The 27,731-nt window shown below is 64.7% G+C and overlaps 1 protein-coding gene across 1 annotated transcript; it reads left to right on the forward strand.

Moving 5' to 3' along the window:
- The first annotated feature begins 582 nt into the window (after positions 1–582).
- Positions 583–25,840, forward strand: MUC6 (mucin 6, oligomeric mucus/gel-forming). Its single transcript, XM_073217739.1, has 33 exons — positions 583–706; positions 2,695–2,754; positions 3,177–3,417; positions 3,487–3,613; positions 3,852–3,939; positions 4,027–4,136; positions 4,293–4,500; positions 4,679–4,801; positions 5,112–5,232; positions 5,368–5,506; positions 5,593–5,697; positions 5,819–5,891; positions 5,980–6,117; positions 6,347–6,508; positions 6,598–6,692; positions 6,794–6,926; positions 7,055–7,304; positions 7,393–7,445; positions 7,533–7,642; positions 8,078–8,229; positions 8,388–8,529; positions 8,606–8,716; positions 9,073–9,258; positions 9,342–9,581; positions 9,747–9,903; positions 10,098–10,241; positions 10,493–10,555; positions 10,959–10,991; positions 11,366–11,578; positions 13,021–22,839; positions 24,334–24,372; positions 24,789–24,891; positions 25,229–25,840. Exons 1-33 carry the CDS (start codon positions 649–651, stop codon positions 25,404–25,406), a joined length of 13,974 nt encoding a protein of 4,657 aa, XP_073073840.1. The 5' UTR covers positions 583–648; the 3' UTR covers positions 25,407–25,840.
- Positions 25,841–27,731: the final 1,891 nt, after the last annotated feature.

Genomic DNA, 27,731 nt, shown 5'->3' on the forward strand with positions numbered 1-27,731 from the left:
CCCGCCACGAAGGGCAGTCTGGGCTGGCCTCACCTCTGAAGGGGTCCCTCTATTCAGTGATCTTTCCTCCCAGGGTGGGGGGTGGAGCCCAGTGTGCTGGCACCATTAGCACCCTGGAGTCCAGGTGAGGATGAAGCTCACCCCAGGAGCACCCCAGCACGTTGGGCTCTGCCAAGGGGCAGAGGGGGCACCCAGGTGTCTCCCCCACATGCTCTGGACAAGGCCCCTATTGGCCCCCGGGGAGTAGCTGATGGCATCCATGTTGAACCCCCAGAAGAATCCTGCAGGATGGCCCTGGCAATCAGCCTGGAGCAAACACCGGAAGTATTTGCAGCATCATGGAGGCTGTGTGCCAGCCCCTGCTTGGAGGCCAGTGATAGAGGGGCTGCCGCCTGCCCAAGAATTTTTCAAAGGCCAAGTCCTGGTAAACACTACCCAAGATCCTGTTTGGCCACCACTGCAGTGGGCCGGCAGGGGTGATTATGGGGCCGTGGTGTGGGGCTTGGGCAGGCGTGGCGGGGGCAGGGCCCATGGCCCCTATATAAGGTGCCCAGGGCTGGCCACTCAGTCTGCACAGGTGCAGCAAGACTGCCCAGTGTCCAGTGGTGGGAGAAGCAAGGTCCAGCGGTGACCTCTTCTCCACAAGCCATGCTCAGGCCCCAGCTGCTGCTCCTCCTGTCCTTCGGGGGGGCCCTGCTCAGCACTGGTGAGTAGGGGCCTGCGGGCCACAGCCAAGGGCAGCCAGATGCCCTCAGAAGGCCTCTGCATGTGGGAAACCTCCCAGGGCTTCTCATGTCACTGGGCCAGAGGCAGGCTGGCCATGAGACACCGGCCGACGAGACCCCTCCCTGCACAGTGGCCACCCACACTTGCTGATTCTCCATAGGTGGCCTGGAGCCCAGCCCAGCCAGTGTGGGGGGCTGACTGCAGGCTGCCCCTCCCCTCCACAGTGGCTGGGCAAGAAGGGTGGGGGGCCGCCACAGGGCAGGGGTCCCTCAGGCATATGTGGTCTCTTCAGTAGCAGCAGGCCTGGCCCGATTCAGGAGTTCTGGACAGGATAGCATGGGGGCTTGGCACCAGAATCCGGCACTCACTCTCCCCACTGGGCCCAGGCTCCTGAGGGGTCTCTAACAGGTGGCCAGAGGGTGTGTAGAGGGCAGCAGGGCAGGGGCTTCAGGGGTGCTGGAGCTAAAAGACCCAAGTGAGACCCTGGCTTACCATGTCCTGACCCGACAGGCAAGCCACAAAGTGGGGGTGACAGCTCCCCCTCAAGTGGACGCCACAGGACTCAGGGGGAGGCCAGTGCTCGCTGATTCACAGGCAGCAGGCTCTCTGCACCTCCTCTGCCTGCCTGAGTCCAGGGGTCTGAACCCAGCAGGACCAGCTCCCTGCTCTCAGCCTTTCGCTTTGGGGGCCCAGAGCCCCACTAGCCTCCGCTGGAGAGCCTGGGTGTTAAGCGGGGCCCCCGGGGCCCAGACCCAGTGAGCGCAGGTCACTCCAAGCTCCTGGGTCTCCCCTGGGCCCGTCCCACCCCTCCCCTCCCACAAGGCCCCTCTCCTCCCCTCTAGGCAGGGCCTTTCGCTCTGGGGCTGGCTGTGGGCACTCAGGACCCCTGCCCAGCAGGTGCCAGCTTCCTGGACCCATCCCTAGCCCTGGGATTCCCAGACCCAGACCCAGGATCTGAGTGAGGAGGGAGGCGCCCGGGAGCCAACTGGGAGGGCTTGCAGGCCTGCAGGTTGGCAAGGGGCTGCACCCCTGCTGAGTTCAAGGGGTTCGGGCTGAGTGCTGCAGAGGGTGAAAGGGCGGGGGTCTGAATTTCACCTGCGCTCTGAACGCCAACTCTGCTGATGTGGGAGAGGCGGGCCCTGCCTCCCTCCCCCGAGAGGCCAACAAAGCATGAGGTCGGCTGCTGGGGGCTACAGGGCCTGGAGCTGTGAAGGGTGGGTGGGAGGCCCCTGAGCCGGGTCAGGGTCTGGCCAGAACAGGCAGGGCGGGCAGGGCCAAGCATGCAAAAGAACAGCACATTCTCTGGCTGCCGTGGGCGTGTCCCTGAGGACCCCTGGGTCTGGCCCAGGTCAGTGCCTGTTCTGAGATTTGGGAAACACAGATGGCGGCAGGGCACTGGCCTCTTGAGCATCTTCAAAGGAGCCTCCGCCGGGGGTGGGCGGGGTCACTGGGTGGGCTGGGCAACGGCAGAGCAGAGCACAGGAGACAGGGCTGGGGAGCCTGGCACAGCGGTCCTGGAGGAGCCAGTGGGAGGTCTCTGTCAAACCCCAGAGGGCCTTGCATGCCTGAGAGTGAGCTTGTGAGTGCCAAGAGCCTGATGGGCAGACCAGCAGGTACCACAGGCCCTCTGCCTACCACCCCTGAGGCCCCAGGCCAGTGCCCCAGCCCCAGGTCTCCCCAGGAACCTCCCTGGGGCTACACCTCCTCCGCCTCAGGCCCTGCTCACTATTGCACTGTGTGTGCACACACTTCACCCTCCTGAACAAGCTCTCTGGGGTAAGCGCGTTGTGCCCACTGTGTACCCAGCTGAACTAGTGATGGAGTGCACATGTGAAGAACCAGACTGAGGCCCAAGGCCGTGCTGCCCACCGCAGCCCGGCGTCATCTAGCCAGCTCCATGCCAGGGGCAGCAGCTCCTCCAGCAGCAGCAGGCAGTCCCGGCACTGACCACAGGCCCTGTCCACACAGGTCTGAATGACTCCTCTGTGCACCCAGGACTCAGGAGGCCGAAGGACTTCCCACCGACAGGTGAGAGCCACACACGGCACCCCATCCTGCAGACCTGCCCAGAGCATGGCCATGGCCTTGACACAGGGAGGAAGAGCCTCAGCTGGCTCCTCATCCAGAGCAGACAAGCTTATGCTGCCAAGAAGGGTGGGGGCCCTGCTGGGTGGGGACCCAGCTGCAGCTGTGTCCTACAGACCCCAGAACTGATGACATCAACCAGGACAGTGGCCTGCACTCCTGTGACGCTCACAGCAGGCTGCAGGCCCCAACCGGGAGCTGGGTGGGTGTGGGGGGCAGGCCCTTTCTCACCCACCCCCGAGATGCTGGAACTGGGGAGGCCACTTGTCTCCCCAGGGGCCCAGCTTATGGGGCAGGCTGCCCAGACCTGCCCTGACAGCGTGGGTGGACATAGGGCTCCGAGACCCCATCTGCTCTCTCCATAGCTCCAGGCAGGGGCTGGTGCTCCACATGGGGAACCAGCCACTTCTCCACCTTTGACGGCCACACGTACGACTTCTCGGGGACCTGCAACTACATCTTCGCGGCTACCTGCAAGGACGCCTCATCCACCTTCAGTGTCCAGTTACGGCGAGGACCCGACGGGAGCATCTCCCGGGTCATTGTGGAACTAGGAACCTCTGTGGTTACCGTGCAGAAGATGGTCATTTCCATCAAGGACGTGGGGTAAGCCAAGGGGCTAGGCGGGTTGCTGGGGGGCCAAGGGGACAGCTGCTGACTGCTTCCACCCCACAGGGTCATCACCCTGCCCTACACCAGCAATGGCCTTCAGATCACACCCTTCGGCCAGAGCATGCAGCTGGTGGCCAAGCAGTTGGAATTGGAGCTGGTGGTCATGTGGGGCCCGGGAGACCACCTCATGGTGAGGACGCGTGGAGTGGGCAGGGCAGGGGATTGCCTCCTGGGGAGTCCCAACCATCCCTCAAGCTCCTGCAATGTGGCCCTGACCCCAGCCAGGAGGTAGCGCAGGCCTGGGTTTTGCTGGTGGCTCAGTTTCCCTACTTGAAAGTGAGCACAGCCCCCAGGAGGAGCAAGGTGGGTGGCCTTCTCAGCTGGGCCAAGGGTCCTGGGCCCTGAGAGCAGTGCCCACCCACTTGCAGGTGCTGGTGGAGAGGAGGCTGGCAGGCAAGCTGTGTGGGCTCTGTGGGGATTTTGATGGCCAACCCACCAATGAGTTTCTGCAAGACGGTAGGTGTTGGGGGAAGATGGTAGGTGAGAGGCCCCGCTCCCCCTGACCAATCCCTGAGGTGCTGACCCACCCAACCCACCTTCCAGGCAAACTCCTGGAACCCCACAAGTATGCCGCCCTCCAGAAGCTGGATGACCCCAACGAGATCTGTGCCTACGAGGCCATTCCTGGCACCAGAGTCCTACACACAGAGCATGTACGTGAGCTTGTTGGGCCACTAGGGGCTGGGGACCCTTCAGCCAACAGGGTTCCTGAGGCCCGCAACTCCCCCCTCTCCCCAAGTCTTCCAAGTCACATTTGTGGTGTGGGATGTAGCCTAGACCTGCATGACCTTGACTGGCCCTCTGCCCAGGCTCGGACCTGCTCACGGCTGCTGACCCTGGTGTCCCCTGAGTGCAGCGTGCCCAGGGAGCCATTCCTGCTGGGCTGCCAGGCGGACATGGCCACATGCGCCCATCCAGGCCAGTGGAACTGCAGCTGCGCCACACTGTCCGAGTACTCACGCCAGTGCAGCATGGCCAGCCAGCCTGTCCGCAGCTGGCGGGGCCCCAGCCTCTGCTGTGAGTCTGGGGGAGGGTGGCACAAGGGCCAGGGCCTCAGATCCTGATGCCCCAAGGGCTGCCTTCTCCACAAGGAGGAGACCTGGGTGGAGGAGGCGCTGAGCTAAGCCCTGGGCAGGGCTGGGCAGGTTGGCAGCCCTGGTACCCCTCCCTCACTGGGGCCACTGTGCACCTGCAGCTGTGGGCCGGTGCCCAGCAAACCAGGTGTACCAGGAGTGCGGTGAGGCCTGCACCAGGACCTGCTCCAACCCGCAGCACAGCTGTGCCAGCTTCTGCACCTTTGGCTGCTTCTGCCCAGAAGGTGAGGGCACTGGCCCTCCCCAGGGCCCTCAAAATGAGCCCCGAGATGCATCAGCCCCATCCCCACCAGGCACAACAGTGCCATGACCTAGCCTGCCTTGAACACTCTGCTGGGAACTTGCCCAGGGGAGGGCTCTTCCCACAATGGCTCACAAGTGTTCACAGCCTTGAGTCATTCAGGCCCCCGGCCACAGGCTGCTGCTCACTCAGAGCCTGGGTTGGGGACATTGGCATGAGGCAGATGGGGGTCACACGTACAGGAGGACGGGGGGATTCTGCTGGCCACAGCCCCAGCAAGCCCTCTCCTACAGGTATGGTTCTTGATGACATCTCCAAGAACCACACCTGCGTGCCGGTCACCCAGTGCCCCTGCACACTCAACGGGGTGGTCTACCCACCTGGGGAGGTCACAACAGCCGCCTGCCGGACCTGGTGAGCACAGGGCAGGGCAGTTTTCAAGGGCAGGTGGAGAGCATGGGGATGCGCAGGCTTGGGGGTCGTGGAGTGCCTGGGGGCTCTCTGGCTGCGGCAGCCCACCTACCACTCTGGCCCTCACCCCACCTGCAGCCGGTGCACCATGGGCCACTGGACATGCACGAATCGGCCCTGCCCCCGGCGCTGCTCCCTGGAAGGTGGATCCTTCGTCACCACATTCGATGCCAGACACTACCGCTTCCATGGCACCTGCACCTACGTCCTCCTCCAGGTATGATGCACCTGCCACCAGGCAGCTGGCACGGGGCCTCCACAGGCATCCCCAGGCCCTCAGTTCTGAACCATCCCTCTTCCTAGAGCCTGCAGCTCCCCGACAGGGCCTCCCTCATGGCTGTGTACGACAAGTCTGGGTACTCTCACTCGGAGACCTCCTTGGTTGCTGTCATCTATATGTCTAGCCAGGTGAGGCCTCCTCAGATGCATCCCCACTGCATCCAAGCTCCCGCTTCCCCTGTCTGGCCTGCAGGAGAGGGAGGGCTCCCCTACCTACAGCCCCCAGTGACTCCGGCCACTTTCCCTCCAGGACAAAATCGTGATTTCTCAGGATGAGGTGATCACCAACAACGGGGACGCCAAGTGGCTGCCGTACGAGACTCGTAGGTCCCCAGCTGCAGCCAGCACCTGGGGCCCCACTGGGCCAGGGTCCCAGTGCGGGCAGCCTGCTGAGCCTCCTTGTCCCCCCAGGCAACATCACGATCTTCCGACAGACATCCACCCACCTTCAGATGGCCACCACCTTTGGGCTGGAGCTGGTGGTACAGCTACAGCCCGTGTTCCAGGTGTACATTACCGTCGGGCCCCAGTTCAGAGACCAGACGAGAGGTGAGCCCCCACTCCGCCTGCCCAGGATTGGCCCAGGTGCCCCATCCTCTGACCCAGAGCATTGAGCACTTGAAGCCTCAGGCCAGCAGCACCCCCACCACGTGGCAACCAGCTTTACCAGCAGTGCAGCCAATGGCCTCTTGCCCAGGGTGTGGTCAGGGGGTCCTCAGGGAGCGTGGGGCAGGACAGGGCCATGGACTGGCCCACCCTCATGGGCTTGCCGGCTCAGGGCTCTGTGGCACCTTCAATGGGGACACCACGGATGACTTCATGAGCAGCACGGGCATTGTGGAGGGTACTGCAGCGCTCTTTGTGGACTCCTGGAGGGCAGGCAACTGCCCAACTGCGCTTGAGCGTGAGACGGACCCCTGCTCCATGAGCCAGCTCAACAGTGAGTGTCCGGCCCCAGGAAGGCTGTGGGAGTGGGCAGGAGGCTCTCACCAGGTGGGCGGGAGACCCATGCCGAGCCTATCCCCCCAGAGGTATGCGCGGAGACCCACTGCTCGGTCCTGGTGAAGAAGGGCACGGTGTTTGAGGAGTGCCATGCCACAGTGAACCCCAAACCCTTCTACAAGGTGGGTGGGGCTGTGGGAGGGGAGGCTGTGGGTGAGGTGCCCTCAGGAATCCCAGGCGGCCAGGCTGGGGGCAGGCACCCACAGCCACTGTCTGCCCGCAGAGGTGTGTGTACCAAGCCTGTAACTACGAGGAGACGTTCCCGTACATCTGTGCCGCCCTGAGTGACTACGCCCGTGCCTGTGCCTCATGGGGTGTCCCGCTCTGGGGCTGGAGAAGCAGCGTGGACAACTGCAGTGCGTGCTGGCAAGCGGGGCAAGGGATGGCCCCAGGGTTATGCTAGGGCAGGGGGCACAGTTTGGGGCTTGGGGCCTTGAGCTCTGCCAGGCCCTTCCCTGAGGGTCTGACTCCTGGGTCACCGCAGCCATCCCCTGCACGGGCAACCAGACGTTCAGCTATGACAGCCAGGCCTGCGGCCGCACATGCCTCTCACTCTCTGACCGGACGGCTGAGTGCCACCCCAGTGCCGTGCCCTTGGACGGCTGCAACTGCCCTGAGGGCACCTACCTGAACCACAAGGCTGAGTGTGTGCGCAAGGCCCAATGCCCCTGCCTCCTGGACAACCACAAACTCATTCTGGCCGACCAGTCGACCATGGTCAATGGCATCACCTGGTGAGCAAGGGACTCCCGGGTGGGGTGGCCCCTTGCCAGCCTGCAGCCCCAGCCTGGCTGGCGTGCTCACCAGGCCTCTCTCTTGCAGCCACTGCATCAATGGGCGGCTGAACTGCCCAGGGCGGCCACTGATGCTCTTGGGTACGTAGCCATGGCTAGGGTGGGCCTCGACCGCGAGATGCCATGGCTTCTGAGCCTGCCTCACCCCATGCCCCCTCTTCCCTGTAGCATCCTGCCCTGACCCCAAGATATTCCAGTCCTGCAGCCAGTCCTCGGAGACCAAGTTTGGGGCAGCCTGTGCCCCCACATGTCAGATGCTGGCCACCGGCATCCCCTGCGTAAGGCCAAGTGGAGGGGATCAATGTGTCCCCAGAGGGAGGGAAGCCCCCAGAGCCCTTCCCTGGGCCCAGAGCAGCTTCTGCACCAGTCTCCAGGGAGGGGGTTGTGCTCTGTCTTGCTGTCCCTGTCATCCCACAAGGAGTCTGGCTGCCACCTGGAGGCGCTGGGAGGGTCCAGAATGGCTGGGCAGCTGAAGGGTGGGTGTACTCATCTGGGGCTCCCTGAAGACTGTGGGTTGGGCTCCTACCAAATGGAGAGAGGACACAGCAGCCCAGACACAACACAGAAGTACCAGAACCTTCTCTGAGGCAGGGGTTGGGGGGTGTTTGTTAACAGGCCAGGGCAGGGTGGACACAGAGGGCCAGGAGGGCCTGGGGCTGGGTAACAGCAGACAAGGCCACCCTCCCAAGGGCTGCTGACCCTCCACCCTGCAGGTGCCCACCAAGTGTGAGCCCGGCTGTGTCTGTGCCAAGGGACTTTACGAGAATGCCCAAGGGCAGTGCGTGCCCCCCGAGGAGTGCCCGTGTGAGTTTGCAGGCATCTCCTACCCCCAGGGCGCCAAGCTCCACACGGACTGTAAGGCCTGGTAAGCTGTGGCCTCGCCTGCAGACCCAGTGGCCTGGGCTGTCCTTGGGGTTTCCCGGGGCAGGCAGGGGTCCCCCACAAACCCCACCAAGGTCAGGGTCCCACAGGGTGCATGTGACCCAGGTGTTCCAAAACCCAAGAGCCACTCCCCTTCTCCAGCACCTGCTCACGGGGGAAGTGGTCGTGCCAGCAGAGTGCCCGCTGCACATCCACCTGTACCCTGTACGGGGAGGGCCACGTGCTCACCTTTGACGGCCAGCGCTTCGCGTTCAATGGCAACTGCGAGTACATCCTGGCCACAGTGAGCCCCACGTTAGGGCTGCGGGAGGGAGTCGGGGGCCCTCTGCAGGCCCCTTCTTAGCACTGCCTCCCCACAGGACGGCTGCAGCGCCAATGACTCACAGCCGGCCTTCAAGATCCTAACAGAAAATGTGGTTTGCGGGAAGCTGGGTGTCACCTGCTCCCGGGCCATCAAGATCTTCCTGGGGGTGAGTGGGTCAGGACAGCCTCCCCATCCCTCGGTGCTCCCTGTCCCAGGCTCCCCACGTGCATGGCAGGCTACAGTCCTCCGGCAGCTGGACAGTATGCAGACATGAGGGTTTATTCCAGAAGCCTGGCCCTCAGCCTCACGGCAGTTTCCACCATGTTCTGGAACCTCTTGCCAGTGGCAGGCCTTAGTGGGCAAACCCCCAGCTCAGAGCTGGCCCTCAGCAGGTACAGGCCCACACTGCCCTTACAGATGCTGGCTGCCTTGCGTTAGGGAGCCCGGCTGGGAGGCAGAGCCTGTGGCATTTAGCAGCCACCCAGGCCCAGGCAGGCAGCCCCTGATGACCCCGCCCCACAGGACCTGTCCATCGTGCTGGCAGACAGGAACTACACTGTGAGTGGGGCGGACCCCCACGTGCACTTCCAAGTGAAGGCCGGTTCCCTGCACCTGGTGCTGGACATCACCATCGGCAATGGCTACAACCTGACACTTGTCTGGAACAAGCACATGACTGTCTTCATTGAGATTGCACATGCTGCCCAGGTACCCACGCAGTCCTGAGCCCCAGGCCACTGAGGCACAGGGGGAAGCACCTGCCTGCCCTGCCTGACTCTGCTCCCCCACAGGGTGCACTCTGCGGGCTGTGCGGCAACTACAATGGGAACATGAAGGACGACTTTGAGACGCGGAGCAAATACGTGGCGTCCAATGAGCTGGAGTTCGTGAACTCCTGGAAGGAGAGCCCACTGTGTGGGGATGCCAGCTTCGAGCTGGACCCCTGCAGCGCCAATGCCTTCCGCCGCTCCTGGGCCGAGCGCAAGTGTGGCATCATCAACAGCCAGACCTTCGCAGCCTGCCACAGCCAGGTTGGCCAGCTCACCACTCCCCTCCCAGGAGGGCATCCTCCGAGGACAGGGGCCCCTGGGACTGAAACCCAGACCTGCTCTGGGGCATGGCCTCCCTGGGCACAGGTGGGATCCTGGTGGATAGCTCCCAGAAGCCTGCAGGACTGACTAGCCCGGCTCCCGTAGGTGTACCGCCTGCCCTACTACGAGGCGTGCGTGCGCGATGCCTGTGGGTGCGACACCGGTGGGGACTGTGAGTGCCTGTGTGATGCCGTGGCCGCCTACGCCAAGGCCTGCCTGGACAAGGGCGTGTGTGTGGACTGGAGGGCCCCGGATTTCTGCCGTGAGTGTCCTGTTCCTGCCCACAGGCTGCTAAGGGGCCATGGCAGGGCTGCCCCAGCAGATGGGTGGTAGGCTGCACACCCCATAGGGAGAGTCCTCAGAGGGCCCCTGGCTGGCACACACCAAGGGCCTTGCTGCACTCTGGCTTAGGGCTGGGCCCCGGCCCACTGCCGCCTAACGATGCGCTCCCTGCAGCCATCTACTGCGGCTTCTACAACACCCACACGCAGGCAGGGGACACCAAGGACCAGCACACCCAGGCGGCCGACTGTACATGGCACTACCAGCCCTGCCTGTGCCCTGGGCGGCCACAGAGCGTGCCGGGCACCAACATCGAAGGTACAGGGAGTGAAGGGGGAAAGGAAGGCCTGACAGGCTTTCCTAGGCGGGTGGAAGAGTGGCCAGGGTGGGGTGAGGATGGCTGACAAGCAGGATGTGGGGAGGCGGGGGTAGGGCTGGAAAGGGGGCACTTGTGTCTGGGGTTCAGGGCAGAGGCTGGGCCTGGGCCTGGGCCTGGATGGGGGTGGAGGGGAGACCAGGGCCTCCTGCTCAGGACACTGAGGTCTGGCCCCTCCTTCTCCCACCCCTAGGCTGCTACAACTGTTCCCAGGATGAGTACTTCGACCAGGACGAGGGCCTGTGTGTGCCGTGCCGTAAGCTCACCCGACTGCCCGGGCCCCACACACAGAGCTCCCAGCCCCTGAACAAGCCTCTGCCGGCCCCTACACCCCGACTCCCAGGCAGCTCTGAGCCCAGACAGCAGAAAAACAGGGGAACCATCAGGCCTCTCCTCACCTCCCCCATCTCCCCAGACATGACGCCCCAGCCCCCCACCCCAGGGCAAAGCCCCCAGCTTCTGGTTTGTGGGTGAACAGCAGGAGTCACCGGGGAATCGGGTGATAGGCAAACTGAAGGGCCGCCAAAGGTGGGCTCTGGACACCACCTGCAGCTTATCTCAACTGGCGAGCACCCTGACTCGCACCCTGGGGACATGCCTGAAGGTTCAAAGGGCCTGGCTGGGCAGGGACAGCGCCCTGACCGGCCCTCTTCCCGCAGTGCCACCGCTCACCACACCGCCACCCAGCACAGGTGATTACACGCACACTGACTGCCGTGGTAAAGCACACCTTCTCCCCAATGTTCCCTGGATCAGCTGGGCACCCGTGGCCAGTCCACTGGGGCCAGCAAGGAGCCAGTGGCTCTAAAGCCTCAGTGGGGGGTGGAGGGGTGAGCGAGGGAGCCACATGGGCTGCATTGCACAGTGGAGCCAGCAGGTGCTGACCAGAAAGTCAGAGGGAGGGGATGGGAAGCTGGGATCTGGGCCCACCAGTGGCCGGCACACCACAGCCCCTGGCAGGGGGATGCATGGCATGTGGGCCCAGCAACCAAGAGAAGAGGTTCCTCCTAAATGGCGTGCTAGGGCCAGACACCCACCCAGCAGTGACAGCACCTCTGCCCCTCAGGCTCACCCTCCACAGAAGCCAAGCCCACTACGGCCACCCCGAGCACCACGGCAACACACAGGACCACTGGGCTTCTCAGTTCCCCTGGACCCTCTGCAAGTTCCCCACTGACAACTGTGGCCCCCACCCTTCCAGCCACAACCATGGGCCCCTCCTCCACACAGGCAGGGACAGCCATGACCACCCAGACCGAACAAACGGTCTCCTCAGGAGGTAAGCCCCCAAGACAGGACCCCACTGCGGGGCCCACCATAGATGGGCTGGGTGGGGGCGCGGTGCAGGCGGCCCCACACTTGCTGAGAGCTTTCCACTGAGCAGACTCTCAGGCACAGAATTCCTTGAGCTGGGAGCAGAGCAAGGTTTCTGTTAAAGGCTTTCCTCTAAGAGGAGCTGCAGATGGGGTGTGGCCTTATCTGCAGTCTGATGCTGTGGTGAGAAATTGTATGGGACTAGCTGGACCAAATGCCCCAGAAGCACATGTCCCCTTGCATGCAGCCCGCCACCCAGCCCACCCCACACTCACCCCGAACATAGCAGCACCCCTGCTGGCTGCCCAGGGACCAAGAAGGGACATGACATGAATCCTACCAGCAACAGCAGGACAGGGAGTCAGCAGCTCACCAGCATGTGGTCACTGTTTGCCTCCAAGGCCCCTGACCAGGGCTGGCAGAGGGAGGACACGAGTATCTGCCAGGAAAAGACAGGCCCCACCAAAGGGGCTGCATGCATCCACCCAGTGGGGCACGCAGGGCACACACAGAAGCAGGGACCGGGGAATCAGCAATTGACATGCAGAATCCCTGCAAAAATCCCTCCTACCACCTCTCTCATCACCACATGGGCCACGTCTGCAGAGAACCACAGACACGCCTAGATCAGCAGCCCTAGAAGCCACAGTGTCCATGGGCACGACACAGCCCACCACACCCCTCAGCAAGGACACACAACCCACAGCCCAGTCCACACTGCACACCACAGGAGCACCAAAATCCCACCAACAGCGACCTCCGTGAGGCCCCCAAGTAAGCACGTGCCACACGTGTGTCTCCACAGAGGGACTGGCACATGCTGAGGGATGGTGCATGGCAGACAGTGAACTCAGACCGTCCCACCATGTATAAAGAAAAGCCACTCCAACCCAACCTGAACCCACCACACGGACCACACTGCCCTCCAAACCTCACTGTGCTCGCCACACCCCACCGCAGAGGAGTCACAAGCCCCAGGGGACGGCAAGGTGCCCAAAGAGGAGGGACCAAACCAGAATCCCCAGCCATATGGACTGGGGCACAAACGTTAGAATTGGGCACACCAGGAAACTACACACACCCATACCCAGGGCAAACAGCAGTCATGCCGAAGGGGTCCACCTCAGTCCAAACCGACACCACCTCCCAGAGAGAGGGGCACAGGAAGCACGAGAGGAGTGGGGCAGAGGGACCATGACGCTTTGATGACAAGCAGATAAAAAACAAAAAAAACAAAGAAAACAGAGCAGGCACACTGAAAAGAATAAACATACGAAAGGGAACAGAGGGCACAGACTAAAAATTACACGAGAAGAAAGGGAGTGAAACAGCTACCACATGAAACAAAACAGAGTGAGGAACTAAACGACAGGGGGACCTCACGGTGACAAGCGACTCTCCCCACAGCACGCAGCACAGAGGAAGGACCACCAAAAACACAGCAGACGAAGACTACATGGCACCCTGAGAGCACCACAGGCCACAAACTACCGACGAACACCAAAGAACCAGAAACAACACCAAAGGAACAAAGCCACAGTGACAAGACAACTCACGCGGGCACGGCCACGCCAGCCAGGCCGCACACGCGCTTCACCACGCAGCCGCCCCACACGCCTTCTGTCTCCTCCGCCTCCCACTCCACGGGCCCGCCCACGGGCACATCCTTCCGCACCACCACCCCCTTGCCGACCCCTTCACGCCTCGAGACCACTCTGTCCACGCGGGGCCCTCCAACGGCCACCTCCTCCGTCACGCCTACCAGCCACCGGGCTACCTCTCCCAGTCACCCAGAGACCACCTCCCCGTCCTCCACCGCCAGGCCAACAGGCACCTCTTCTGCTTCCACACCCAACCCTCTCACGGGCACACAGTCCTCCGCTCGTCCACAGACGACCACCCAAGCCCACCTCTCCCTCAGCACGGCCAGGACCTCCAGTTCCCCCATCACGCACCTCTCCGCACCCGTCAGCTCCGGAACCGTGCCCACCCCCCACACCACCCTCTCCCCAAAGCCCACCTCGACAGGAACGGCCACCCCCGCCACTCACACTGCCACCGCCACGCCAGCCAGGCCGCACACGCGCTTCACCACGCAGCCGGCCCACACGCCTTCTGTCTCCTCCGCCTCCCACTCCACGGGCCCGCCCACGGGCACATCCTTCCGCACCACCACCCCCTTGCCGACCCCTTCACGCCCCGAGACCACTCTGTCCACGCGGGGCCCTCCAACGGCCACCTCCTCCGTCACGCCTACCAGCCACCGGGCTACCTCTCCCAGTCACCCAGAGACCACCTCCCCGTCCTCCACCGCCAGGCCAACAGGCACCTCTTCTGCTTCCACACCCAACCCTCTCACGGGCACACAGTCCTCCGCTCGTCCACAGACGACCACCCAAGCCCACCTCTCCCTCAGCACGGCCAGGACCTCCAGTTCCCCCATCACGCACCTCTCCGCACCCGTCAGCTCCGGAACCGTGCCCACCCCCCACACCACCCTCTCCCCAAAGCCCACCTCGACAGGAACGGCCACCCCCGCCACTCACACTGCCACCGCCACGCCAGCCAGGCCGCACACGCGCTTCACCACGCAGCCGGCCCACACGCCTTCTGTCTCCTCCGCCTCCCACTCCACGGGCCCGCCCACGGGCACATCCTTCCGCACCACCACCCCCTTGCCGACCCCTTCACGCCCCGAGACCACTCTGTCCACGCGGGGACCTCCAACGGCCACCTCCTCCGTCATGCCTACCAGCCACCGGGTTACCTCCCCCAGCCACCCAGAGACCGCCTCCCCGTCCGCCACCGCCAGGCCACCGGTCCCCTCCGCTACGTCCACTCACAGCCCTCTAACGGGCACACACTCCTCCGCCCGGCCACTGACGACGACCCAAGTCCACCGCTCCGTCAGCACGGCCAGGACCTCCAGCTCCGTCTCACACCTCTCAACTCCTGTCATCTCTGAAACCACGGCAGCCCCTCACACCACCCTCTCCCCCAAGCCCACCGCGACAGGAACGGCGACCCCCGCCACTCACACTGCCACGGCCACGCCAGCCAGGCCCCACACGCGCTTCACCACGCAGCCGCCCCACACGCCTTCTGTCTCCTCCGCCTCCCACTCCACGGGCCCGCCCACGGGCACATCCTTCCGCACCACCACCCCCTTGCCGACCCCTTCACGCCCCGAGACCACTCTGTCCACGCGGGGCCCTCCAACGGCCACCTCCTCCGTCACGCCTACCAGCCACCGGGCTACCTCTCCCAGTCACCCAGAGACCACCTCCCCGTCCTCCACCGCCAGGCCAACAGGCACCTCTTCTGCTTCCACACCCAACCCTCTCACGGGCACACAGTCCTCCGCTCGTCCACAGACGACCACCCAAGCCCACCTCTCCCTCAGCACGGCCAGGACCTCCAGTTCCCCCATCACGCACCTCTCCGCACCCGTCAGCTCCGGAACCGTGCCCACCCCCCACACCACCCTCTCCCCAAAGCCCACCTCGACAGGAACGGCCACCCCCGCCACTCACACTGCCACCGCCACGCCAGCCAGGCCGCACACGCGCTTCACCACGCAGCCGGCCCACACGCCTTCTGTCTCCTCCGCCTCCCACTCCACGGGCCCGCCCACGGGCACATCCTTCCGCACCACCACCCCCTTGCCGACCCCTTCACGCCCCGAGACCACTCTGTCCACGCGGGGACCTCCAACGGCCACCTCCTCCGTCATGCCTACCAGCCACCGGGTTACCTCCCCCAGCCACCCAGAGACCGCCTCCCCGTCCGCCACCGCCAGGCCACCGGTCCCCTCCGCTACGTCCACTCACAGCCCTCTAACGGGCACACACTCCTCCGCCCGGCCACTGACGACGACCCAAGTCCACCGCTCCGTCAGCACGGCCAGGACCTCCAGCTCCGTCTCACACCTCTCAACTCCTGTCATCTCTGAAACCACGGCAGCCCCTCACACCACCCTCTCCCCCAAGCCCACCGCGACAGGAACGGCGACCCCTGCCACTCACACTGCCACGGCCACGCCAGCCAGGCCCCACACGCGCTTCACCACGCAGCCAGCCCACACGCCTTCTGTCTCCTCCGCCTCCCACTCCACGGGCCCGCCCACGGGCACATCCTTCCGCACCACCACCCCCTTGCCGACCCCTTCACGCCCCGAGACCACTCTGTCCACGCGGGGCCCTCCAACGGCCACCTCCTCCGTCACGCCTACCAGCCACCGGGCTACCTCTCCCAGTCACCCAGAGACCACCTCCCCGTCCTCCACCGCCAGGCCAACAGGCACCTCTTCTGCTTCCACACCCAACCCTCTCACGGGCACACAGTCCTCCGCTCGTCCACAGACGACCACCCAAGCCCACCTCTCCCTCAGCACGGCCAGGACCTCCAGTTCCCCCATCACGCACCTCTCCGCACCCGTCAGCTCCGGAACCGTGCCCACCCCCCACACCACCCTCTCCCCAAAGCCCACCTCGACAGGAACGGCCACCCCCGCCACTCACACTGCCACCGCCACGCCAGCCAGGCCGCACACGCGCTTCACCACGCAGCCGGCCCACACGCCTTCTGTCTCCTCCGCCTCCCACTCCACGGGCCCGCCCACGGGCACATCCTTCCGCACCACCACCCCCTTGCCGACCCCTTCACGCCCCGAGACCACTCTGTCCACGCGGGGACCTCCAACGGCCACCTCCTCCGTCATGCCTACCAGCCACCGGGTTACCTCCCCCAGCCACCCAGAGACCGCCTCCCCGTCCGCCACCGCCAGGCCACCGGTCCCCTCCGCTACGTCCACTCACAGCCCTCTAACGGGCACACACTCCTCCGCCCGGCCACTGACGACGACCCAAGTCCACCGCTCCGTCAGCACGGCCAGGACCTCCAGCTCCGTCTCACACCTCTCAACTCCTGTCATCTCTGAAACCACGGCAGCCCCTCACACCACCCTCTCCCCCAAGCCCACCGCGACAGGAACGGCGACCCCCGCCACTCACACTGCCACGGCCACGCCAGCCAGGCCCCACACGCGCTTCACCACGCAGCCGCCCCACACGCCTTCTGTCTCCTCCGCCTCCCACTCCACGGGCCCGCCCACGGGCACATCCTTCCGCACCACCACCCCCTTGCCGACCCCTTCACGCCCCGAGACCACTCTGTCCACGCGGGGCCCTCCAACGGCCACCTCCTCCGTCACGCCTACCAGCCACCGGGCTACCTCTCCCAGTCACCCAGAGACCACCTCCCCGTCCTCCACCGCCAGGCCAACAGGCACCTCTTCTGCTTCCACACCCAACCCTCTCACGGGCACACAGTCCTCCGCTCGTCCACAGACGACCACCCAAGCCCACCTCTCCCTCAGCACGGCCAGGACCTCCAGTTCCCCCATCACGCACCTCTCCGCACCCGTCAGCTCCGGAACCGTGCCCACCCCCCACACCACCCTCTCCCCAAAGCCCACCTCGACAGGAACGGCCACCCCCGCCACTCACACTGCCACCGCCACGCCAGCCAGGCCGCACACGCGCTTCACCACGCAGCCGGCCCACACGCCTTCTGTCTCCTCCGCCTCCCACTCCACGGGCCCGCCCACGGGCACATCCTTCCGCACCACCACCCCCTTGCCGACCCCTTCACGCCCCGAGACCACTCTGTCCACGCGGGGACCTCCAACGGCCACCTCCTCCGTCATGCCTACCAGCCACCGGGTTACCTCCCCCAGCCACCCAGAGACCGCCTCCCCGTCCGCCACCGCCAGGCCACCGGTCCCCTCCGCTACGTCCACTCACAGCCCTCTAACGGGCACACACTCCTCCGCCCGGCCACTGACGACGACCCAAGTCCACCGCTCCGTCAGCACGGCCAGGACCTCCAGCTCCGTCTCACACCTCTCAACTCCTGTCATCTCTGAAACCACGGCAGCCCCTCACACCACCCTCTCCCCCAAGCCCACCGCGACAGGAACGGCGACCCCCGCCACTCACACTGCCACGGCCACGCCAGCCAGGCCCCACACGCGCTTCACCACGCAGCCGGCCCACACGCCTTCTGTCTCCTCCGCCTCCCACTCCACGGGCCCGCCCACGGGCACATCCTTCCGCACCACCACCCCCTTGCCGACCCCTTCACGCCCCGAGACCACTCTGTCCACGCGGGGCCCTCCAACGGCCACCTCCTCCGTCACGCCTACCAGCCACCGGGCTACCTCTCCCAGTCACCCAGAGACCACCTCCCCGTCCTCCACCGCCAGGCCAACAGGCACCTCTTCTGCTTCCACACCCAACCCTCTCACGGGCACACAGTCCTCCGCTCGTCCACAGACGACCACCCAAGCCCACCTCTCCCTCAGCACGGCCAGGACCTCCAGTTCCCCCATCACGCACCTCTCCGCACCCGTCAGCTCCGGAACCGTGCCCACCCCCCACACCACCCTCTCCCCAAAGCCCACCTCGACAGGAACGGCCACCCCCGCCACTCACACTGCCACCGCCACGCCAGCCAGGCCGCACACGCGCTTCACCACGCAGCCGGCCCACACGCCTTCTGTCTCCTCCGCCTCCCACTCCACGGGCCCGCCCACGGGCACATCCTTCCGCACCACCACCCCCTTGCCGACCCCTTCACGCCCCGAGACCACTCTGTCCACGCGGGGACCTCCAACGGCCACCTCCTCCGTCATGCCTACCAGCCACCGGGTTACCTCCCCCAGCCACCCAGAGACCGCCTCCCCGTCCGCCACCGCCAGGCCACCGGTCCCCTCCGCTACGTCCACTCACAGCCCTCTAACGGGCACACACTCCTCCGCCCGGCCACTGACGACGACCCAAGTCCACCGCTCCGTCAGCACGGCCAGGACCTCCAGCTCCGTCTCACACCTCTCAACTCCTGTCATCTCTGAAACCACGGCAGCCCCTCACACCACCCTCTCCCCCAAGCCCACCGCGACAGGAACGGCGACCCCCGCCACTCACACTGCCACGGCCACGCCAGCCAGGCCCCACACGCGCTTCACCACGCAGCCGCCCCACACGCCTTCTGTCTCCTCCGCCTCCCACTCCACGGGCCCGCCCACGGGCACATCCTTCCGCACCACCACCCCCTTGCCGACCCCTTCACGCCCCTGTCCAGACCACTCTGTCCACGCGACCACCCCTTCACGCCCCAAGACCACTCTGTCCACGCGGGGCCCTCCAACGGCCACCTCCTCCGTCACGCCTACCAGCCACCGGGCTACCTCTCCCAGTCACCCAGAGACCACCTCCCCGTCCTCCACCGCCAGGCCAACAGGCACCTCTTCTGCTTCCACACCCAACCCTCTCACGGGCACACAGTCCTCCGCTCGTCCACAGACGACCACCCAAGCCCACCTCTCCCTCAGCACGGCCAGGACCTCCAGTTCCCCCATCACGCACCTCTCCGCACCCGTCAGCTCCGGAACCGTGCCCACCCCCCACACCACCCTCTCCCCAAAGCCCACCTCGACAGGAACGGCCACCCCCGCCACTCACACTGCCACCGCCACGCCAGCCAGGCCGCACACGCGCTTCACCACGCAGCCGGCCCACACGCCTTCTGTCTCCTCCGCCTCCCACTCCACGGGCCCGCCCACGGGCACATCCTTCCGCACCACCACCCCCTTGCCGACCCCTTCACGCCCCGAGACCACTCTGTCCACGCGGGGACCTCCAACGGCCACCTCCTCCGTCATGCCTACCAGCCACCGGGTTACCTCCCCCAGCCACCCAGAGACCGCCTCCCCGTCCGCCACCGCCAGGCCACCGGTCCCCTCCGCTACGTCCACTCACAGCCCTCTAACGGGCACACACTCCTCCGCCCGGCCACTGACGACGACCCAAGTCCACCGCTCCGTCAGCACGGCCAGGACCTCCAGCTCCGTCTCACACCTCTCAACTCCTGTCATCTCTGAAACCACGGCAGCCCCTCACACCACCCTCTCCCCCAAGCCCACCGCGACAGGAACGGCGACCCCCGCCACTCACACTGCCACCGCCACGCCAGCCAGGCCCCACACGCGCTTCACCACGCAGCCGCCCCACACGCCTTCTGTCTCCTCCGCCTCCCACTCCACGGGCCCGCCCACGGGCACATCCTTCCGCACCACCACCCCCTTGCCGACCCCTTCACGCCCCGAGACCACTCTGTCCACGCGGGGCCCTCCAACGGCCACCTCCTCCGTCACGCCTACCAGCCACCGGGCTACCTCTCCCAGTCACCCAGAGACCACCTCCCCGTCCTCCACCGCCAGGCCAACAGGCACCTCTTCTGCTTCCACACCCAACCCTCTCACGGGCACACAGTCCTCCGCTCGTCCACAGACGACCACCCAAGCCCACCTCTCCCTCAGCACGGCCAGGACCTCCAGTTCCCCCATCACGCACCTCTCCGCACCCGTCAGCTCCGGAACCGTGCCCACCCCCCACACCACCCTCTCCCCAAAGCCCACCTCGACAGGAACGGCCACCCCCGCCACTCACACTGCCACCGCCACGCCAGCCAGGCCGCACACGCGCTTCACCACGCAGCCGGCCCACACGCCTTCTGTCTCCTCCGCCTCCCACTCCACGGGCCCGCCCACGGGCACATCCTTCCGCACCACCACCCCCTTGCCGACCCCTTCACGCCCCGAGACCACTCTGTCCACGCGGGGACCTCCAACGGCCACCTCCTCCGTCATGCCTACCAGCCACCGGGTTACCTCCCCCAGCCACCCAGAGACCGCCTCCCCGTCCGCCACCGCCAGGCCACCGGTCCCCTCCGCTACGTCCACTCACAGCCCTCTAACGGGCACACACTCCTCCGCCCGGCCACTGACGACGACCCAAGTCCACCGCTCCGTCAGCACGGCCAGGACCTCCAGCTCCGTCTCACACCTCTCAACTCCTGTCATCTCTGAAACCACGGCAGCCCCTCACACCACCCTCTCCCCCAAGCCCACCGCGACAGGAACGGCGACCCCCGCCACTCACACTGCCACGGCCACGCCAGCCAGGCCCCACACGCGCTTCACCACGCAGCCGCCCCACACGCCTTCTGTCTCCTCCGCCTCCCACTCCACGGGCCCGCCCACGGGCACATCCTTCCGCACCACCACCCCCTTGCCGACCCCTTCACGCCCCGAGACCACTCTGTCCACGCGGGGCCCTCCAACGGCCACCTCCTCCGTCACGCCTACCAGCCACCGGGCTACCTCTCCCAGTCACCCAGAGACCACCTCCCCGTCCTCCACCGCCAGGCCAACAGGCACCTCTTCTGCTTCCACACCCAACCCTCTCACGGGCACACAGTCCTCCGCTCGTCCACAGACGACCACCCAAGCCCACCTCTCCCTCAGCACGGCCAGGACCTCCAGTTCCCCCATCACGCACCTCTCCGCACCCGTCAGCTCCGGAACCGTGCCCACCCCCCACACCACCCTCTCCCCAAAGCCCACCTCGACAGGAACGGCCACCCCCGCCACTCACACTGCCACCGCCACGCCAGCCAGGCCGCACACGCGCTTCACCACGCAGCCGGCCCACACGCCTTCTGTCTCCTCCGCCTCCCACTCCACGGGCCCGCCCACGGGCACATCCTTCCGCACCACCACCCCCTTGCCGACCCCTTCACGCCCCGAGACCACTCTGTCCACGCGGGGACCTCCAACGGCCACCTCCTCCGTCATGCCTACCAGCCACCGGGTTACCTCCCCCAGCCACCCAGAGACCGCCTCCCCGTCCGCCACCGCCAGGCCACCGGTCCCCTCCGCTACGTCCACTCACAGCCCTCTAACGGGCACACACTCCTCCGCCCGGCCACTGACGACGACCCAAGTCCACCGCTCCGTCAGCACGGCCAGGACCTCCAGCTCCGTCTCACACCTCTCAACTCCTGTCATCTCTGAAACCACGGCAGCCCCTCACACCACCCTCTCCCCCAAGCCCACCGCGACAGGAACGGCGACCCCCGCCACTCACACTGCCACGGCCACGCCAGCCAGGCCCCACACGCGCTTCACCACGCAGCCGCCCCACACGCCTTCTGTCTCCTCCGCCTCCCACTCCACGGGCCCGCCCACGGGCACATCCTTCCGCACCACCACCCCCTTGCCGACCCCTTCACGCCCCGAGACCACTCTGCCACTCACACTGCCACCGCCACGCCAGCCAGGCCCCACACGCGCTTCCACGCGGGGCCCTCCAACGGCCACCTCCTCCGTCACGCCTACCAGCCACCGGGCTACCTCTCCCAGTCACCCAGAGACCACCTCCCCGTCCTCCACCGCCAGGCCAACAGGCACCTCTTCTGCTTCCACACCCAACCCTCTCACGGGCACACAGTCCTCCGCTCGTCCACAGACGACCACCCAAGCCCACCTCTCCCTCAGCACGGCCAGGACCTCCAGTTCCCCCATCACGCACCTCTCCGCACCCGTCAGCTCCGGAACCGTGCCCACCCCCCACACCACCCTCTCCCCAAAGCCCACCTCGACAGGAACGGCCACCCCTGCCACTCACACTGCCACGGCCACGCCAGCCAGGCCGCACACGCGCTTCACCACGCAGCCGGCCCACACGCCTTCTGTCTCCTCCGCCTCCCACTCCACGGGCACGTCCTTTCGCACCACCACCTCCGTCCCCTCTCCTGCTCACCGTGAGACCACCTCCATGCCCACCCCTCCTCTCAGCTTGCTCACTGGCAGCTCCAGTGTCTCCCTTCCTCTTACTGGCTCACATACTGGTTCTTTGTCTACCTTGTCCACTTCCTCCTCCGCTAGTGGCTCCCTCTCACCTCTTCTCTCTCCCACTGCTTTGCCCTCTTCTCTGCCCACCACATCCCCTTCCCATGTCTCCTCTTATACACCCCATGTCCCCACCTCTAGTACAGTGGGTCATCTGTCCCCTATCCCAACCACGTCCAGATCTTTGCCCGTCCCTACTGTATCCTCTCCGTCCACCTCCCAGTATACATCTTTTACGACTCGAGTTCCCACACCTGGCCTCATGTCATCCACTCTGGGGGTGACGACCATCCCAAGTTCGTCAGCCACACACCTCACCAGCAGGCCGCCTGGAAGTCCAGGGCTGCTGACCACTGCTGTGCTGATCAGCTCTGTCCCTGGGCATGCAAGTTCTTCCCTTTCCACTGCAGTGTCCTTTTCCACCAGAGGCTCCCCAACGCCGTCTCTCATCACATCTCTGTCCAGCTCCCCAGGTAAGTGTCATCTATGTAGGCGCACGGCCACCCTGGGTGTGCAGCTTCCTCTCAGCCTTGCCTCTCACCTCAGAGAGCACTTTGGGCCGATCCCATGCAGTGCCCAACTCATCTTGTCCCCTCCCTCTTTCTGATGACCTCCGGGCCATGCTATGCTCCCATGGCCCCCTACATGGTGCTGACATGTGGTAGGTCATTGTCTCGACTGGCTCTGTGCTCCTCCCTGCTGATTAACCTTCCTTTCTCCTGGGGTCAGCCAGGCAGTGCAGGTTGCTGAGCAGAGACGGGGCCCCACACACCCAGGCTGGAGCCCCTGCTTGTCCTCTTCCCGCAGCTGCCGTGGAGATGCCTGCGAATGCCAGCGCTCCACCAGCATGCTCTGTTGCCTGCATAGTGCCTCATCACCCGCAGCCCCATCTGCCTGCACTCTGCCACGTGATGCCTCTTGTCCTCAGGCCCAATCTCAGCCATCCTTGACTGGGCTCCAGTCCCCTTTCCCCCTCCTCTTGGGCCCAGGCCACTCCATTCTGGCCGAGATGGTTGACTGGCTTCTTGCCCCAGGAGGGCCTTCACCTCTCCACCTCCGTTTCTGTTGTACATGTGGCTCACCTGCGCCTACCCCCAGCCCCTTCCATTCCCTGCTGCAGTCCTGACCGTCCCTTGTGGTGACTGACCCCTCAGCTGCCTAGACAGCTGTGCCCTCCAGAGCTCAGAGCAGGCTGACACTGGCAGGGTCTCTGGGCTTCAACGGTTCCCTCACCCCCTCACAGTTCGGAGGTGAAAACAGCACACACCCCAGCCACCGCTGGGGGCCAAGTGGGCCTGGCAACCAGCAACAGCCCCTGTCCAGGCGTCAGCATTGCAGCCTCCTCCCTCTCCCAGTCTGCCCTCCTGCCCCAAGGCCTGCCCAAGTCCACCGTCCACCCTGTCCTCCAGGGACGCCCCCTCCTCCCCATGAGGCTCCCTGCATGCACCTGACCCCCAGGCTGGCTCCCCTCATGTGCCCTCAGACCTCCCCACACAGCCCTGTCACAGTAACGTTTGTTCTCCGGTGGGACAAAGACTAGGTGTGGGCTCTCCACAAGGAGGGCCACGAAGCAGGGTGAAGGAACGGGAGGCAAGCTGGGGGTAACAGGAGCCCACAGGACACACCTGGGGCCCCAGACCCGCCAGGCCCTGTATCCCCACAAGAGTGCCCCACGGAGGCCATAAGCAGAGGCATGGCAGGGTAAGCAAGGTCCTGTCTGCACTCAGAAACCCTTTAGATTTTTCACTCAAGTCCCAAGTGCAGTTCCTATGCCAACACCACTCTGCCAACTGCCAGGGCGCCAGGCATCTCACCGACACCTGCCACCCACTGGGATGGACAAAGGCCAGATTTCATGGCCAGGTTCACACCCCATTCCTCAGGAAGCACAGACCCTTTTTGGGGGTTCCCGTGATGCCATCTGTCCCCTCTGAGGACCCTGACACTCTCCCTTGTCCCTCCCACAGGTTCTGAGCCCAGTAGACCAGAGACACCTATGCCCACAGGTCGGTGCTGGGCTGGGAAAGGAGGTGGCTGGGGAGGCTAGGGGCCACGTGTGGTTCCCTCAGGCCCAGGGGTGGGAATGTGCCTTTCCTCTGGGAAGACCCTTCCCCTAAGGAGCTCCCAGTGTGGCTGGCTTTCAGGAAGAAACCCCGAATGAGAGCACATCAGGCTCTGTGCCCACGCAATGCTGTGAGGTCTGAGCTCAGAAGGGCTCAGACACGGGGAGATGGCCTGAGGCGGGGGCTGGAGTGGGGGTGGGGGCCCTAGGCTAGCTCCTTTACTCAACTGAGCCAGTGTAAAAAGTAGGCTTAGAACCCAGGAGTCCAAAATGAGGTATATCATGTCCTTCCCCTGGGAGTGTCAGCTGCAGACACTGTGCCCTGGGGTTGGCATTGAACCACCCACCTCCCATCCCCAGGAATATGCAGCGTGAGAGAGTTTGAGGAGGAGGTCACTTACCAGGGGTGCACAGCCAATGTGACACTGACGCGCTGCGAGGGCACCTGTGCCTCCTCCACCAGGTGAGCCATCGAACCTGGTGGTCTCTCCAGGGATGGTGACCTGTCCCTCCTCCTAGCTCTGGGTGGAAGTCAGGCAGGTCCACCACAGGCTCCAGGCCCAGGCAGCATGCTGCCCCTCGGGAACCCGGCCTGCACCCTGCGCCAACCGTGCCTGCCTAGGGCAACAGCAGCCCCGTGGCTGACCTCCTGAGAGCAAGGAGGCCAGCAATGGCAGGCCGTGCCTCTGAGGGTCCCACCGGGGGCTGGGTCCCACCCTGGTCTGGCATGGCTGGGGAGGGTCGGGAACACTCCCAACGCAGGGCCCTGACCTGCGCTGTCTGCTGTGGCTTCTTTGCAGCTTCAACATCAACACCAACCAAGTGGACACACACTGTGGCTGCTGCTACCCCGTCAGCTCCTATGAGAAACAGCTGGTGCTGCCCTGCCCAGACCCCAAAGTGCAGGGACAGCAGCTTGTGCTCCCCCTGCTGGTGTTCAGCAGCTGCGCATGCAGCCCCCAGCACTGCGGAGACTAGTGGGCAGAGCCCCAGTCCCCCAGCTTGCTGTGCTCAGCAGCCCACTTCCTGGCCACAAGTCACAGCCTGGAAGAGCCCTCAGACACGGCTCACTTGGATGCCTGAGGGAAAGGGGCTTCCAGGCAGTTCCTGCCCCAGCCCAGCAGGCTGCAAGAACAGCCAGCTTGGGCCACACGGGGCACATCCTGGCCGTGCCCATCAGCCACCCACACAGTGTCCCAGCCTTTGGAAGCAGCCACCTAGCCCTGATGGAGCGGGATCCTGGAAACAGCCCAAGGAGCAAACCCTGCGGCGGGGGTGCCTGGGGACAGGGGTCACAGCAGGGCAGGCAGCACAAGGGAGGGAAGGTGGCAGAAGGGCAAACACAGGCATTGTGCACGACAAGGCCGCCCAGAACGGATGACAAATAAAGTGGCACTGGCACAGGCACAGAGGCTGGCTCTTGAGCTCTGCTGTGTTGTCTCCCACGCTCCTCAGGCATTCGCCAGCCCCCGGACCCATGCCTGGCCCATACCCACCCTGGCACCATTCTAGGCCAGGAGAGGAGGCACCACAGGCCCTGCACCCACCCTTCCCCTCCAGGGTCCCTCCCGCGCTCAGGACTCTCCCACGAAGCCCTCTGTCCTGTGGGAGCCTGTGCCTGCTCTGTGGCTGGGTCACCCGCTGTGAGCTCAGCGGGCTTGTTCCCCAGGAAGGAAACCCTGGACCCGACTGTCCCTTAGACCCAAGAAGGCAGGACCCTGCCACCCAGTGCAGAGCAGGAAGACCCCAAGCCAGGCAGCAGCACCCTCCAGGGGAGTCCACACTCCCTGGGGCAGGCTGCACCACACACCCTGAGACAACGTACACAGCCACAGGCACACCAGCCCAGACGCACCCACGCCTCCACCCCGGGACCCAGGCAGGTGCTCTGGAGGCTGTGCCCCCATCCAGGACAGGCGCTGTGCCTATGCCATCCATGCTCCATGGCCACACAGCCTGCAGTATGAGACCCTGAGGGGCATACAGCATGCTTTTCCCTCCAAAGACAACACACGCGCCCCAGTCACTACACCTGCACTCCCCTTCCTGGGAAGGGAGCTTTGCTGGGGACCCTCACCCACAGCAGCACACAGATGAAGGCTGGCAGAGCCGCCACATGCCTTGCTCCAGGGAGGGGGTCAATGAACACTGGAACACCACTTAGCTGGCAGCCAGCAGCTTGGACAAAAGCATGAAGGCTGCCACTTTGGTGGCATGGCCCCATAGAGGATCTGAGACATAGACCCAGTGCTGCCAGGCACTTGTATTGCCATACATGGGCTCCAGGAGACACAGAAGCAAGCACGGAAGGCACTGGTCACTCAGATCAACATAGGTCATGGGCCATGTACCACAGGAGCTACATGAACCTTGAGTGGGGTGTGTGCAGGATGGCAGGGATACTAGCCACACTGCCCTGCCATGGCACCAGTACTCAGCCTGCTAGCAATACCGTAAGCTGCCTCCCCGGGATGCATGCCATGCTGCCCATGCCCACACTCCTCACTGCCCCACACTGGGTCCTCTTGTGAAACAGAGGGACAGCCGAGGGCTCTGGCTCCTCCTAGGCTCCTCAAGGCATGCCAGCGTGTGTCTACCACCCACCCACAGCATCACCCCCACTCAGCTCTGCCCTAATATCAACCATCTCAAGGTGCAGACCTACAGCCTTGTGCCAGTGTCAAAAACTGAGCAACAAGAGCAGTGTGGCACCTGCTCACCCTCGGCATGCTACTTCCTGAGCATACACACAGCTCAGCCTCTGCAGACACCAACGCCTGTGCCACCCCAGACCACGACTGCTACCCTGGGGAAACAGCACCAACAGGTTAAGGCCACTGTATGGGCAAGAGGCCAGCTCCCCTTCTAGAATCTCCACCACCAGCCCACATCTAACCCTCCAATCATAAACAGAACCAGTCCTTAGCCACTATGGTGACAGTGAGGTCTCAGACTGCCCAGCAGCATCACAAATACCCCGTGAGAACACAGGACTGGGCAAAGAACAGTTATATCCAGCCAAGACGTGTGGTTGTGTCAACAGTCACTAAAAACAAAAATGTTTCTAATTCCACATTTAGAACACTGCCCCACAAGACACCCGCCCACACAGCTGCAAGCCTGCATGCTCGGCACTCCCGCAGCCAGCGCCCCAAGGATGGCACCCAGGGCCAACCACCTGCCATAAAAGCCAAAAGCTTAGTGAAGATACGGCCCCACTGCAGACAAGAGTCAGCAATGAACTGTCAGCAGCAGAGCAGTGGCATCTTGATAACACTTGACAGCATTTCAAAAACATCTCCA

Source organism: Manis javanica, chromosome 11 (genome assembly GCF_040802235.1).
Source record: "Manis javanica isolate MJ-LG chromosome 11, MJ_LKY, whole genome shotgun sequence".
NCBI classification, from domain to species: domain Eukaryota; kingdom Metazoa; phylum Chordata; class Mammalia; order Pholidota; family Manidae; genus Manis; species Manis javanica.